Source organism: Centrocercus urophasianus, unplaced genomic scaffold (genome assembly GCF_019232065.1).
Source record: "Centrocercus urophasianus isolate 14NV4802_14NV808 unplaced genomic scaffold, USGS_Curo_1.0 seq_23, whole genome shotgun sequence".
NCBI classification, from domain to species: domain Eukaryota; kingdom Metazoa; phylum Chordata; class Aves; order Galliformes; family Phasianidae; genus Centrocercus; species Centrocercus urophasianus.
Window position 1 is genome coordinate 7,654,465 of NW_024884789.1, and position 16,075 is coordinate 7,670,539.

The window sequence follows — 16,075 nt, forward strand, 5'->3', positions numbered from 1 at the left end:
ACAACTAACTTGTTGGACACTGAGGGTTGTTGTTTTCCAGCCAATCCAAGCCTTAGGCTTTGAGTTCAAGTATCTGCTCTTGAAATTGTTTTTTCAGATCCTCCAGTGAGCTGATGGGTATTGTTCTGTCCAATACAATAGTGTTCTGATGTTAACACCGTTGAAACCCAAACCAGAACAGCACTGATTAACACCAGCTGATTTGTCTCAGGGTCAAGTAAAGCTTCTGTCAACAACTTGGAAAAAAGGATCAGGTCAAAGCTAAAACAAGCCAGCCTGTCTGGAAAAAAAGACTTGCTACCTCTCTGATAGCCTGAAAAAATATTTTTTCAGCTCAGCTGCATTTTTCAGATGTATTTTATGTAGCTGCTTGTGTAACTCTATGTGAAGATGAATGAGCCCAGATGTAATTTGAACATCCGACATCCTTCATTCACTTCCGCACCCCATGTTTCTTCCCGTCTCATGCTAAGATAGTCTGATTTTGCAGATAGACAAAATAATGGAACTGGCATTTCCTAGATGACAACAAATTCTAGCTGAATTTAAATTTTGGGAAGATAACAAATTCTAGTTAATAACACCCACATCTAAATTTATTTTATACAATGAACTCTTAAGAGTAGAAAGTGATATTGCTTTTACTTTTGCTTTTGCTTGTACACCCTGAGTTCAAGAGTATACTGGAGTGCTATTACTGTGAAGTCTTTTCTTTATATGTAATGGCTGAAGGATGAAACTTGACCTTTGTTTTGTACCTGCAGGTGAAGGATGTTGTGGGTTATGATGCACTGGGCCATTGTTTCTTTACGGAGGATGGACCAGAAGAGCGCAACACATTTGATCACTGCCTTGGACTGCTTGTTAAACCCAGCACTCTGCTCCCTTCTGACCGAGACAGCAGGATGTGCAAACTGATCACAGAGGGTGCTTACCCAGGGTACATCCCTAAACCCAGGCAAGACTGTAGGTGAGTGGGAGCCTTTCTTTTCTTCTTTCGATTGTTGCAGGATTTACCCACAAAAATATTATGAATGTATTCTTATGTTGTCACCTTTATAAGTCTCGGCTGCATCCTCCCAAAGTTTGGGAGAGCAGTCTCTTCAGGGTCTTTCCACTTGTGTTATTTAGTTGTCTACACACCTGGGTTGTAATTTTCATTTTTACCATGAAGCCAATTGTGATGATTGCTACCTAAGATATTATTGGAAATCTCTTCTAAAATAGGATTATGCCTTGCACATTCAGGAGTTGCAGTGGTTCAATAAAGCGTTCCCAGAATGAGCTGGATTCTGACATTAGTGCCCATATGGAATGATAGTTGATTATGAAAACACTCCCATTTATTCTGAAGCCATTATGTGCAGAGAACAGATATAGTTTAACGATACGGGATTGGCATTATGCATCTATTGGCAATTTACCCAAACTGAAGAATAAAACAAACGTGGTGCAATAAATGCAGTTTAGCACAGAATTAGGGCTTGGCAATAGAAGATCAAAGACTGTATATGCCTGTTGGATCACTGATAATGTCCATGCATAAGCTCATGAAAATGTTTCCATGAGAACTTCCCAAAACTTCTATTTTTCAGTATTAAACTTGAAAAATACTCAATGCCTTTCATCTCCCTTTTGCAAGATCCTTTCCTCTAAGTGTCCCTTCAGATCTGCCAACTGAGGTTTAGATGAGGATTATAGAAGCATTTGCAATGAGAGGGGATTTCACAAGTTCTTTTTGCAGTTCTGTTGCCTGTAGAAAAAAATAATCAAATGAAGTACAGAAGAAACATGACCAGCTTAGCCACATTGTTAAGCTCTAGAGTATGTTCTTGCTAAGATTCATGGGTTTTTTGTTAGTAGTAGTTTTTAGCACAGGTTACAGAAACACCAGTCATGAATAGCGTTGTTGCAGTTGATCCTACCATAAGACAGAATATGGACTCATTGAGCTCCTGCAGTCCATTCTGGCCATTTTCCCCCTGATTTTCATGCTGTTTTGCTACCTCAAAATCAAGGTGTACAGCCAAGGAATGGGAAAAAGTGCTCATTTTAATGCATGTGTGGTGTCTCATTAGCTTCCTTGTTCTCCCTTCACACCAACTCCTGAGAGAGTAGTAAACTCTTAAAGTGAAACCTGTGTAGTTAACAGCTGGAAAAGCAACTGTAATGAAGGGACTTTGGCACATAATCTGGAGCAAATATGTGGACATTGGATGCATGATATGTGGGCATCCTTCAGAAGGTTTGAATTGGTGGTGATCATCAAAGCTTGACAGTAAGACTGCTGTGCAAGAGGAGGGAAGTTCCTCCACAGCCAAGTTTTGCCTTGAGACCACAGAGCATTGTTGCTGCATTGATGCTGCTGGGAGAAATGGCTGTTCAGATTTTTCTTCAGGGTTTTCTTTTGGTGTAGTTTGAGGGGAAAAAAATGACACAAAAAAACCCTAATTTCTGACCAACAAGAATTCAATGAGAAAGTCTCCAGAGCCAGACTTCTGTCTTCAAAATGAGATAGTGAGAAGCTGATTGATGCCTAATAACAGCTAAAAATCTTTGGGTGTTTTCTTTCATTTAAAAGTACTGTTAGTCTGCTGAGACTCTATCACTATCACCCATTCTGTCCTCAGAACTAACTGGGGTTTGGTCCAAAGAAACATATTTTTAGCTTTTTACTTTGGCAAGAGAAAGAGATGAAATTCATGCGGTGCTTTCTTTCACATCTGTGTTTGTTTATAAATGACACTTAATGTATCCATTCATAAAATAAGAGTAAATCAGCCGTTGTTCTCATTTTCCACATAATTCACTTAATTGTCAGCTGAACATGTTTTGTGTCATTTGAAATATTATTAAAGAAAAATAGTACTAGGAATGATATGCTGATGTGTAATGAAAAAGTTCTACTGTACTTTGATCTGCCACGTCTTCCTTTATAAAAGAATTTAAGGACAGATTAGAGTTTTGCACTGTGCTCATCCAGACTGCTGGTGCACAACCACACTATGGTTGCCCCGTGCATCAACCCACACCATCCCCATGAGCAGCAGCCAAGGCACTCGGCCCAGGGATGAGGGATGAGTGCCAGCTGTGGCTCTGTTGGCTTGGAAGAGGCAAGCAGGCAGCTGCTGCTGGTAATTAAGACAATAGGATTGTGCCAAATGACACAGTAACATGCCCAGTGCACATGGCTGTGAGGAACAGGGCTGGGCTCAGACAGGTCACTGGGAAATACAGCGAATTCAAGGCCTTGCTTTTGCATTTGGAGGCAATAATCTCAAGTTATTTTTTCTAGCCCAGCCTTGTATGTTTTCATGATGCAGTCACATGTATCAAATGTTGCCTTAGACCAGAAATTCCTTTAGAATATAAAGACCTCTTGAAGTCTTTCATGAAAGAGATGTAAGGGTTAGGTAGGTGCATCCCCTTCAGGAGGGTGAAGCCCACCCAGCAAATTTAGGGAGTGAGTCACACGTCTCCTGGATGTTTCACTCCCAAAGTTCCTGTGCCCATTGGTTAATGATGACTGTATGTCACCGGATGGACAGTGATAGGTTGATCTTTCCTCCTCACTGGGAATCTCTCAATTAAGAGGCTATGTGCATTAGGCAAATGGAGTCCCTTTGTCCCGGAAGAAATGCAGTGCATAGTGGGGTGGGAGCAAATAAAGTTAATGAATCACAGCAGCTCTGTGTAAAAGCAGGTGCTACAGTATACTTGCAAAGCCTTTAGAGAGGGAATTCGTTGGGTCCCTTGATTAAACAAACCTCTAATGAACCTGAGGGCTTATTTGGGGGCAAATGCTTTTCTGTAGCTTGTGCAACAACATATTTACCTTATCATAAAACATGACTGACATCTGACAGCTTCATAGCAGGCTTGGAATTGCAATAGAAATTCCTCATTTAATACTCTGGGGTTTTAAGAGATAAGGCCATGTTCTCTGTCAAACCACAAAGGACAAATGTGGTATGAGAAGAGAAAGAAAAACAACAAACAGCCCTTTTGCCCCTGGGCAAGACCCCTTATCTGGGGTCTTATCAGCCATGCCTGTACTGTGGGGAGCTGAGCCGTGATTCTGGCGTGTGCTCAAAGTGTCATTTTCATCTCACTCTTTGTTTTTCTCATCTGCAGCGCTGTATCCACCTTTTGGATAGCCAACCCACACAACAACCTTATAAACTGTGCAGCTGCGGGGTCTGAAGTGAGTACAGAAGTTTCTTATTTGGTAATGATTCAGAGCTGAGGGCCCTGTGAGCCAAGGCTCTTGTTGGAATAAAACCTGCTTCTGTTACTCAGGCATTCTTGAAACTGCTAGATAGAGACATATATTAATGTGGTTAGTGCTGCCAATAAAAGGTAATGTTTTTTCTTTTGCTCCATACTTCTTACTTCTCCACACTTGCTGTTTCTAGAGCTGGACGGCTTTAACAAAACTTCCCAGCCTTTGCACAGTGTGCAGCCTGAATAAATGAAATATATCTGGCTGCGGAGTCCCAGTGAAGTCTTTGGCAATGATTCTGTTGATTGCAGTACAGTAACATTGCCCTGAAATCTCAATCAACACTAACACTAATTCCACAGAAATCCTTGGTCACATTGGGAGATTTAATTTTCTACTAAGACAAACAAGCAAGCAAACCAAGCCTTAAACAAGGAGATGTGGTCTTTCCAGAAGTTCAGAACCTGATTGCCTTGGTTCGGGTTCCTAAATATATTTTAGACAGCTAAATAAAATGGATGTGATTTTTAAGATGTGCACATGCACGGATGGGAGGGCATCAATGTATGTGTGTGTTGTGAGTTAGAAAAGTCATGTAAGTTTAAGATAGATGTCACAGTTTAAATTAAAGCAGCCTGCTGTTGCTGCACAGGAGTGTGACTGTAAATATGTGAGTTCAGCTCTCTGCTGAGCGCAGTTAGACAGGTCAACGCTGCTAGCTGTGATTTGTCCTGAAATCTTCTGGCTTACGTCTTGAGGATTTACTGATAAATCCTTGGGCTAATGCAGACCAGCAAAGAGGTTCAAGCGAAGGCTCAGATGTCGTTTCTTTTTCTCAGGAAACAGGCTTTTGGTTTGTTCTGCACCACGTGCCAACGGGGCCCTCGGCGGGCATGTATTCCCCCGGCTACTCGGAGCACATGCCGATGGGGAGATTTTCCAACAACCGCGCACATTCCAACTACCGAGTGAGTCTGCACGCAACTGGAATGCTGCCGCCAAAAAAACATCGCTTTCTCGCTCCAGCTCTTCGGATCTGCAAGCTATTAATGCCTGTGCTTTCTGTTTCGCTCGAAGTTCATGCAAACTTGTTTGTGTCTGCAGATAGAGCAGCTTGCAGGCTGGTGTGGCAGCGCTCTGAGCCGGCCAGCATCCTCTTGGCTCCTGGGCACCAAAGTTCTTCCCCCTGCTTGGCTGCACCGGGCTCATTCTTTGCTTCTGCTTTCCTAAAATAGTGCCTACAGGAGCATCTATTGGCAGCTTGTCTAATTATAGACCTCAACTGCCAATGTTAGCAATTAGCCAAATGGCTTCTAAAAGAATAAATACAGCCACTGTGTCTGATTGCCTTCTCTCACTCTTTCCCTGTTTGCCCTCAGCACGCTGTGTGTGGTGCTGTGGTGAGGACTGCTGGTCCTGAGGCTGCAGCACTGTGTTTAGGTGTATGGGAGTACATTTAGAAGAGAGCTGCAGTTTCAGGAAATATTGAGCAGTTTGGGGTGATACATGCAATTCCTGATGGTATTGACAATACTCAGTTTCATATATTACTAGCAGAAGCAGTTATTAGGATTGTGCCATATACTTTGGCTTGGGACAATTGGAGACAGAACTTGGAAGTGGAAAGAACTGTAGAATATATAAATAAACCATAATATTACATTCCCATTTTCTTTCAGGCTGGAATGATCATCGATAACGGTGTTAAAACCACTCCTGCCTCAGCCAAGGACAAAAGGCCCATTCTGACACTGATTTCTGGGAGGTAAGGTGCTCTGCACTTGGTTTGGAAAAGACTTCTCTTTAGCACTGGTTTAGAACTATAACGTTGCTCCCAAGGAAGCTGATATAAATCATTGCAATGCTTTTGGGTGGAAGTTATTGAGGAAAGGATTTCACTTAAATTTCATAGAATCACTAAGGTTGGAAAAGACCACTAAGCTCACCCAGTCCAACCACCCAACCCATCACACCATGCCCACTGACCACATCCCTCAGTGCCAAATCTCATGGCTCTTGAACACCTCCAGGAATGGTGACTCCACGGTGATATATCACTTTCTAACTTCATCTCCTTGTCATAAAGGACTCCCAGACCTCATCTTCCTGTTGTTGTCTTTGCTCTTTAGCTTGGAGCTGAGCAGGCATAGATATTACTTCTGCTGTATGGTATTCTACTGATTTCTTTGGTAGATGACAGAGATAAATTAAATGCTGTCTGGCCAACAGCTCTGCTGGTTAGAATTTGCTGCAAGTTTTCCACAAACGGGAAATGAAAGTACTTCCAGGTAATGCTGTTGATCTTCTTCATTCCTTCAGGACCTGCTTGAGCAGGGAACACTTCAGCAGCAGAGCTTACATTTGATTTCCAATTTCTGCCTAGTTCCAAATCTGACACTGCAGCGATAATTACGATTAAATGAGTGGTGTGACCCTCCATCCCTGGAGCTGTGTGTAACATCTATATGACATAACGGAGTCGCTTAGAAATGATAAAAACCTCTTTACAGAGAGTATTGTGTATCAGCAGACTTAACTCAGTGGTGGCTCCTGGGAAGTCCCAATCTTTTCCCAAAGCAGACCCCCATGAGCAGGTTGATGTAAGCCAAGGGCTTCTTGCAGGAAATGCGTACCAGTGTATGGGCTGCACTTGCACCCTTTTATCTCATTAGAGGGTCAGTCTGGCTCTTAACATACTTACCAACCCCAGGAAGAGAAAAGGACTTAAATGCTTTCAAGTTGCACAGTTTTCATTCCTGACTTCACTGCCTCCGTAGCACTCAGATGGTGTTTTCCCATGGCTGAGTCTCTGGACAGAAGAAACCAACAGGGCAGAGAAACATAGGAAGGGAAGGGATTGCTCAGTTTTTCCTTTGTCTTTCCATCTCTAGGGTAAAGGTTGCCCACATTGCTGGTTATGCACCAGGAAAGCACCGTGTGAGTGGGTTCAGCATCTTCTTCAGGGAACTCATCCTATGCTCTGCATCAGCACAGTGCCCCAGCCCACAGCTGATGCTGAAAGAATTTGAAAAATGAATATTATTGACCTTGTTTTAATGGCAAATTAATTGAAATAATTAGCTGAATAGTAAAAATTACTCCAAAGAAACAACAGCAACAACAACAAAACCCACCATAAAAAAAAAAAAACACAAATCTTCTCTGCAAATACCTCTAAATTCTCTTGAGAACCTGATGACCAGATAGCTGAACGCGTGCCTTGGGAAACTGCTGGTTGCCACAGGCACAGTAAGGGATTACAAAAGGCAATTTGTCCCTTGCCCTACAAGGCAGGAATGACCCCTGGAAGCCAAGAAATTCAATATGCAGTCATGCTTGTGCTTGGTGATTACCCAGCAGTACAGGCTGCGGCTCAGATTATTTGTACTGCTTTCCACTTTTCACTTGTTGAGACTGAAAGACTGATTAAGTGATTATAGCTACACTGGCCAGGGCAGTCTTGGACATAGGCTGGGCAGTTAAAAAGCTGGAGAGATTATTCTGCATTCAGTTACAGCATTAAGTATCTGGGCAAAAGTCTGTACCCTGTAGTGTTATTCCAGATATTCACATGGATGTGAATGAAACTGGAAATCTATCTCAAAATGTCTGTATTTAACAGTGTCTAGGGAATTCACAAGGGCTGATACTAAATCTCTTTCTGAAAGCAAATTCGTAGTGATGAAGCTGCCAAAGTAATATTCAGTAATATTCATTTACTGGAACCCTATCAGCCCAGTGCTCAGATTTAGATTGATATGATGGCTTATTAAGCAGAGCAAAGAGCTATTGAATATCTGTTAGCGATTTGACAGCTTGGTCTCACTACCCGTTGGTGAGGCATGAATTTTAATCTCTGGACCATCCGCTGCTGGCATTGAGTTGAATGCTCAGCTGTCAGGTTCTCTAAGCTGTGCTGAGCTGATGGGAGATGCTCCTTCAGCAGCAAAAGGGAGAGCTCCTGGGTGAATGGCAGCCAAGCTCAGCAGCGCCAAATCCTTGCTTGGATGCTCTTGCCTGAGTGGAGACAGAAGGGCAGCAGAGGTCACATTTTGCTGCAGCTTCCACTTGTGTCTGCTTTTTCCCTGTGTCAGGCCGGTATTTCATCATCACTGAGAACTTCAGAGCTAGAAAATCTCTTATTTGTTCTGAGCAGTGTGTGGTGAGAATAGCAGAGGAGCTACTCTCAGCCTCTCTCCAAGATACTTTAGTTCCTTTTAACAAGGAGGAAGAATTCTCATTGCCACAACATAGCCAAGGTTAGGAGGAAGGATGCTCAAAATGGGGGAAAGGGGTATTTAGCTAAACAGGAGTGTGCTAAGGGCAGAAGCACCTCTTCTATGAAGAAAGGTTGAGGGAGTTGGGCTTGTTCAGCTTGGAGAAGAGGAGGCTCTGGGGAGACCTCACTGTGGCCTTCCAGTGCATGAAGGGAGAGTATAAACAGGAGGAGGACCAGATTTTTACACATTCTGATAGTGATAAGGGGGAGTGGTTTCAAAAGTGGGAAAATTTAGGTTAGATGTTGGGAGGAAGTTCTTTACTCAGAGAGCAGTGAGGCACTGGCACAGCTGCCCAGAGCTGGGCAGTGGGTGCCCCATCCCTGGAGGTGTCCAAGGCCAAGTTGTGTGGGGCCCTGAACAGCCTGAGCTGGTGGATGGCAACCAGCCCATGGCAGGGGGTTGGGGCTGGGTGGGCTGTAAGGTCCCCTCTGACCTAAGCCATCCTACAAACAGTAAGGGATTAAAACATATCTCTGACTTTTGGGAGCAATAATAAACTTTCCATGCTTTCAGCAATATATCAGCTGTACAATAATGGCAAGGTGAAAGGAAACTTGGAGCAGGTCTTTACAACAGCCTCGCCTGGACCAGCTATCCCTTGGCAGAGGGCTCTGGCCACCTTTGCTTGCCTAAACGCGCTGCTTGGATGGACTGTTGTCCCAGAGCCGCTCTCAGCTAGCAGAAACCAGATGTTTAGCAGGGCTGTAGACCAAGCAAGGCTGCCTTCCCTTGCCAACGTTCCTTCTCTCTCCTTCTGGTTGCAGATACAGCCCGCACAAAGACGCTGATCCTTTGAAGCCCAGGGAACCTGCAATAATTGAACGCTTTATTGCCTACAAGAACCAGGATCACGGGGCCTGGCTGCGGGGCGGAGATGTGTGGCTGGACAACTGCCAGTGAGTTTTGCCTTATTTCAACTCTCAGAGTTCAGCCCGGTGTTTATGGCGAGCATAGCTGTGGTTCAGACTATTTATACCGCTTTGCACCTTTCATATGGCCAAGATTGAAATAAAGATGAAACGTTACGTAAACCCAGGCATTATTTTACACAAAGAAAACCTGTTTTTGTCTGAACTGAAGATCTCTGAGGTTGTTAGGGGTTTTTCTGTGTGTGTGATTCTGACCGGCATTCAAAATGATAATGTGCAAACACACATGCACCGATACAAATAACAGCACCCTTTTTTTGCATGAAAAATGAGGTGCTTCAGAAAAAGAGCAGCAAAATCCACCACCTCCCATGGCCGAGCCTGGTAACAGATCAGCTTTATGTGGTTGGCTGTTATGCTGAATAAGCTGGAGTGATGGGGCAGACACGAAACTATGCGTCACAGCAGCAAGGCAGAGAAACTGGGCACGTGTGTCTTGTGCTCTTTCAGGGCCATTTCCTGCGCTGGTCAGAACAGATATTTCTTTTGCAGTGGAAAACAGATGATCATCTGCATTTTCTTCTGCTGAGCCAGGTTCTTGATATCAACCACAAGGAAGAAAGAGGAGAAAAAGGAAAAAGCTACTTTACAAGGCATATTGTGATAACCGTGCCACGGGTATCTGCCTCAGCATTATCTGGTGTCCAATTGCTGGCAGGGCTGCCTTACCTCAGAGTGAGCCAAACCTTGTGGGCTCTTTCTGACAACCTGTCAGATTGGTGAGAACAAGATTGTGGCAGAACACTCTGAAATGTGATGCTGAGCCGTCCTGTTTGTGCTTCCTGGGAACTTATGAGCCAGGGATACCTGAGGCACAGCATGACCAACAAGATGTATTTGCAGATCTCTTGCATGTCATGTAAAGTTTGTGTTGTTGAGTGCCACAGACAGAGGATACCAATGTTCTGAGTGAATTACCTTGCTTTATGAGCTTCCAGTAGTGATCTTATGGGCGTATCAGAATTCAAGGAAGCGGCTTGTAAACTGTAATTGTCTTTATGGCCACAGTAATTTCCGTTTCTGTTGCTACAGTAAGACTTATGTATTGCATTAACAAAACAAATGTTAATGTGGCATGCAGCATATGTTTTATGGCGCCGCAGATATGAGAGGGAAGGCGATGCTGTGTAATGGACTGCCACCTAGAGTCAGGAGCAGGACAAGGCAGGGCCGGGTTTTATTCGGCTCTGCACTGATGGCTTTAATGTATGGGAGAGTTGGGTGATAGAGGCATTTATGTACTGGTGTAAATACCATCAAGACATTAACTCAAAATATTGTATTACTCATAGCCTTTCTGTGAGCTGGAGGCCTGGATCAAAAGTTGTCATCTTATCTAAAAGCTTTAGAATGTCAGCAAAATTGGAGAACATTGCCATTTTTTGTTTTTAATAAGGAAGGTCTGATCTCTGTCTTCCTGTTAGTGAAAGAGAAGCCACGCTGCTTTTATAAAATTTCCCCCTGTAGAGTTATGTCATGAAGGCAGCATGTGATGCACGAACACAGAGGAGAATGTAAGACAAAATATTATTAAATAATAAAAGCTATTTGGAGGGAGAGATGAACATTCTATTTTTTACCTAACAGTGAAAAGAATGTGGTCATTAGATACAGGGAAAAAGCATTATCAGACAAGTAAATAATGGCCAGCAATCACAGCCATAACTCCCCCTTGGAGCAATCAGGTTCACATCTACTGCTTCATGTGACCAATGTGTACTACATGATGTGCCAAAAAAAATATCTTCCGAAAAGGAACAAGCATGAAAAATCTTGAGTGCTCCCATGACTACTGTTTGGTAACTAAGCCCATCTGCCCTCTATCTCAATGGTTGTATATTGACGTGATTAAACAAGGAAAACCCTTCTGACACACCTCTCTTCTCTTGGCAGATTTGCAGACAATGGCATTGGGCTGACCCTGGCAAGGTAGGTGTCACACAGCTGGTACTCAGCCTGGGGCACAGGGGCGGTGTGAGCAGCCTTTCACCTCCAGCTCTTTCCTTCCTAGCGGTGGGACCTTCCCTCACGATGATGGGTCCAAGCAAGAAATCAAGAACAGCTTGTTTGTTGGTGAGAGTGGAAACCTGGGCACCGAGACGATGGACAATGAGATCTGGGGACCTGGCGGCCTGGATCACAGGGGCAGGACCCTGCCCATCGGCCCGTAAGTTCAGCTCAGTACATCATCGCACTCACTATTTCCACTCTCAGTACCAGCTCCAGCACAGAGTGGTTTCTTCAGCACAGTTTGATTTTGAAACTTGCACACAAAGGATTTTGGTTCCATGCCTCTCAATCCCGAAGTCCTAGCCCAGATGTAGTTACAGAGCTCTGCACTACTGTTACTATTACAGCTGTGCTACAGGAATTTGATTCCTTCATGAAATAGTTTCAAAACATCCAGAGAACTTTGTGTGTGGTCTCTTCTTTAGTCCTACGGATTGGTTTGCACATGAAGTAATGTTTTGCTGTTGTTCCTGAAAGCGTAGTTATCCTAATGGTAGCTCTGTGGTGACCAAACAGCTCAGCTGATGTTTTTCTGCCACGTTATGTGTCTCAGCTTTGTTTTTTTGGTAGTGATGCAATAGGTTTTTATAGTGATAATGAAAAGCCTAGGACTCTCCTAAATGTCCTTTCCATTTAAATAAATGGGTGTATATCATTGTTAGTATTGAGTGCTGATACTCACAGTGGCAAAACTGTGAACTTGCAACCATTGATATGAGCAAGGGATCAAACTGGCTTATTATAAGTGAAATATAAAATATCTTCTCCTCTTAAGGCTTTTAAACATCACATTAACTTAATGTTAAAACACTGTCATCTTTACCTTGCAGCTTCTATCAGGAAAGGCTCTATTTTAATAAAGTTTCACAAGTTTGTGTCCCCTCAATTGTTTTCAAACTGATTGGTGAGATCTTTCCTTGTTTTCAAATTCATTTTTACTGCATTTGAATTACACTGTTTCTCCTCCAGTTGGAGAAAGATGTGCTGGTACATTCCCAAGGAGTCTGTGCTGACCTGAAGAGTTTCAGGTTTCGCTGCTGCAGAACTCATTTGTGATGGCCAGCATGAATTTATTCATTTCTAGGTCAGTGCCTTAGCATTGCTGTAAGTTCCTTCCCTTGAGGAGTGCAGACTAAATAAACGCAATCAGTCTCAAACATGAGAGAACTTGAGATGAACTTACAAGGTTAAGAAGACTTCACAGACTTAAAAAGCAGGGAAATCCCTTCTCTTCCAAAACACTAACTCAGGAGCTGCTAAAAAAAAGCAGCAGAGAATCAAGTGCTGCAGGACTGTCCACATCCAAGATACATTATCAACCTCATGCCTATGTCATGACTGTCTGTCTCTGTCTCTTTCCAATGTGTTTTAGGAATTTTCCCATTCGAGGCATTCAGTTCTACGATGGCCCAATCAATGTCCAGAACTGCACCTTCCGCAAATTTGCTGCCCTGGATGGTAGGCACACGAGTGCCTTGGCCTTCAGGCTCAACAATGCCTGGCAGAGCTGCCCAAACAACAACGTCACTGACATTCATTTTGAAGACGTCCCTGTGAGTTATCCTTCCCAGCAAGGCCTGTCAGTTGGCTTGGAAGTGGGTTTATGGGCAAAAAGGGTGTAACAGCCTTTTGGAGAAAACAGGAGTTCCGCAAGAGCTGCCCGTTGTCTTTGCCGGAAGCAAAGAGAGTGGCAGCTGAGAAAGTAGGATGGATGAAATAATGAGCAAATCTGGTTTGCAGCAAACCAGAAGTATAAAAAAAAAAAATAGTGGTGTCAAGTGAAAATCACTTCCATTCTTGTGTGTGTCAGAAACTGTTAAAACAGAGAGAAGAATCTGCACATGGGCTCCAGTTCTACAAACATAAATGAGAGCAGAACCCAGCCAAAAAGAGGCTGACAAATGCTGAGTTACAGTATGAACTTCTGGGTGCTGCTCTGAACCTCATCTGGGGGTCTGTGCTTTTAGAGTTATTTCTGTGTTTGCTTGCAGAAATATGAGCAAACTCATTGCTAATGTTCACCTCTAGCAGCTGTTAAATCCAACTGCCAAACATGACAAACAAATAAATAAAGTGGTTGGAAGTGAAATTATTTGGGTTGCTTAACTTTCAGAAAGTTAGCAGACTTGCTCAGATGTCAGGAAAAGTGCTGACTGGTTGGTGGTCCTTGTGCCAAATACGATGGGAAAGGCAAAATTCCCCTAAAAGTGTTGATCTGTCACTCTCTCACATCACACCAAGTAGGCTGGTAGGCTGGTGACATGACATTTATTTATGCTGGATAAAAATATCAGTCAGAAGTTGCCTGAGCAGTCATTTCCCAAAGGAGGTCGCTGACTTTTCCCAGCATTGGTATGACTTTATGTGGCTTTGGAACCTTAAAAATATATTAGCAGACAATGAGTGAAGTGGCCTTAGTGAAATTGCTCTGTCTCCTGAACCTTCCTCCAGAATTTTAAAACAAACCTTCTCATTGCTACAGCTGCAATTCTAGTTGTTTTAGCCTTTCCACCGAGGTCAACAGGAAAATCTGTGTCTGCTCTCTCTGACAAATCAGACACACCTTTAAGAAGCATGACCCAGCTCTACATTCAGACTTAACGAAGAGGCAGTGTGCAGGTAAAGGAGAGGAAACCCTAACAGTCCTGCACCAAATGGCACTGATGTTTCTGCCGGCTAACAAGACCAACTCAGTCGAAACTGATTTTGATGCTTTCATCTGTGGGTGCTCCATTTCAGAAGTTAGTAGTTCTGTTAGCATGTAAGTGTTCTCTCGGAATACCTGCCACTCCAAACTTCATCTGGAGGCATGGAGCTTCAGTGCCATTGAACATCAGGCCTGCAGTGTGTCATGCTGAGCAGCCAAAAATCCGTGGCTGTTTGAAGAATGACGATATTAGTGCATACACTGATTTCTTCATATATTAGTTTGCCCCCAAAGCCAAAAACCTTTCTGGTCTGTTGAGCCATTTCAGTGACCACAGCTTCCTTTGCTTTGTACTGTAAGTAATTAATTCCTTTCTAGTGACATGAATGTGTCTCGCTATTTTGTTTAGATTACCTCAAGGGTCTTCTTTGGAGAACCTGGACCCTGGTTCAATGATCTGGATATGGATGGTGATAAAACATCTGTTTTTCATGATGTAGATGGTTCTGTGTCTGAATATCCAGGCTCTTACCTGATAAAAGAAGATAATTGGTTAATCAAACACCCAGACTGCATTGATGTGCCTGACTGGAGAGGTTCTATCTGCAGTGGACACTATGCACAGGTAAAGCTGCTTAATTTGATGCATCATTATCACTTTAATTATCTTGGCATTGTAAAGCATGACTTCTAGAAACGTGCTTTCTGCAGAGTGCTCGGGGTTTAACTGCATGTGTGCACCGGAGGTTTTGAATACGAAGATCTTATGCTTTGGACACTTTGGGCTGAAACAGCTTTTACCCCACAAGCACTAGCAGATTAATATTCAGAAATCTATCAGCTACTGGGTAAGGAAGGGTTATTTCCTCTCACTCCAAGGAGGGAAGTGCTGCCCACAGGACTATGGTAAGCGTGCTGAGGAGTCAAAATTAGACTTCAGCTCTCATGGTCTTTCATCATCCTGTTGAGTAACCACCAAACCATTCTTCCCACCATGTGAGCTTTCACCCTACTGTCTGGAGAGAGTCCTTGTTTTTCTCTGTTTTTGGTTTTTTTTTTTTTTTTTTTTTTTTTTTTTTGTCTTAGGTGTTGAGAGTGTTGCTTTCTCAGCACAGTGCCACTGAAGTCAAGCTGTAACCACTGGGCTGGTTTTCCTTCTCAAATCCAGACAGAAGGGTCCTTGTTTAACACAAGTCAGATGTTCCACAGCCCCACAGTCCCACAGTATTAATGTTTTCCATTAATACTTCAGCTCTACTGTAGGCCTATCTGGGGCCTTAACTGACATAGTTTAAATAAGGAAATGATCTTTACATTTCCCATTTTTAATTTTTTATTAAAAAACAAGAAAAAACACCCAAACAAGAAAAAACACCCAAACAGTCTATTTTTTTTAGAAAGAAATAAGCTGAAGAAACTGAATGTACATGTTTTAAGTATATGGTGTACAGGTCACTGTTGAAGTGACCTCACACAAGTTCACAGCTGTAGAGTAGCTGAACCTTTAATGTTTTACTGTAATTCATTAAACACTTGATGATCTTTTTTCATCCAGATATACATCCAAGCCTACAAGCCAGCCAACCTCAAAATGAAAATAATAAAAAATGACTACCACAGTCACCCACTCTACTTGGAAGGGGCTTTGAGCAAAAGCACTCATTACCAGCAATATCAGCCAGTTATAACTCTGAGGAAAGGCTACACCATTCACTGGGACAAGACAGCCCCTGAAGAGCTGACCATATGGCTCATCAACTTCAACAAGTGAGTGATCCAACTGGATTCCAACATTCCAGCTTAATAATGTAACTGCACATTTTTAGTGGGTGAGGTGATTGCTGTGTGAACTCTTCCAGAATTAACATAATTGTTCCAGGAACTCCTTTGAGTTCACCATCTTTTCATTTGACATCTCAGATTCCTGTTGGCTCCCTGGGGAAGCCCTGGAAGATAACACAGTCCTTTTTAGAAGCCTAGATAATGC

General features: G+C 43.0%; 1 protein-coding gene across 2 annotated transcripts in view; it reads left to right on the forward strand.

Annotated features, from left to right (window-relative positions):
- Positions 1–16,075, forward strand: part of LOC122163203 (cell migration inducing hyaluronidase 1) — a 104,397-nt gene that overhangs the window by 79,175 nt on the left and 9,147 nt on the right. For both annotated transcript variants that reach the window (XM_042824264.1, XM_042824265.1), the window contains exons 14-23: positions 765–970; positions 4,135–4,204; positions 5,062–5,190; positions 5,902–5,987; positions 9,267–9,398; positions 11,325–11,360; positions 11,443–11,598; positions 12,814–12,994; positions 14,498–14,713; positions 15,644–15,855. In XM_042824264.1, the coding sequence (XP_042680198.1) occupies positions 765–970; positions 4,135–4,204; positions 5,062–5,190; positions 5,902–5,987; positions 9,267–9,398; positions 11,325–11,360; positions 11,443–11,598; positions 12,814–12,994; positions 14,498–14,713; positions 15,644–15,855 (1,424 nt within the window). The remainder of the gene's footprint in view (positions 1–764; positions 971–4,134; positions 4,205–5,061; positions 5,191–5,901; positions 5,988–9,266; positions 9,399–11,324; positions 11,361–11,442; positions 11,599–12,813; positions 12,995–14,497; positions 14,714–15,643; positions 15,856–16,075) is intronic.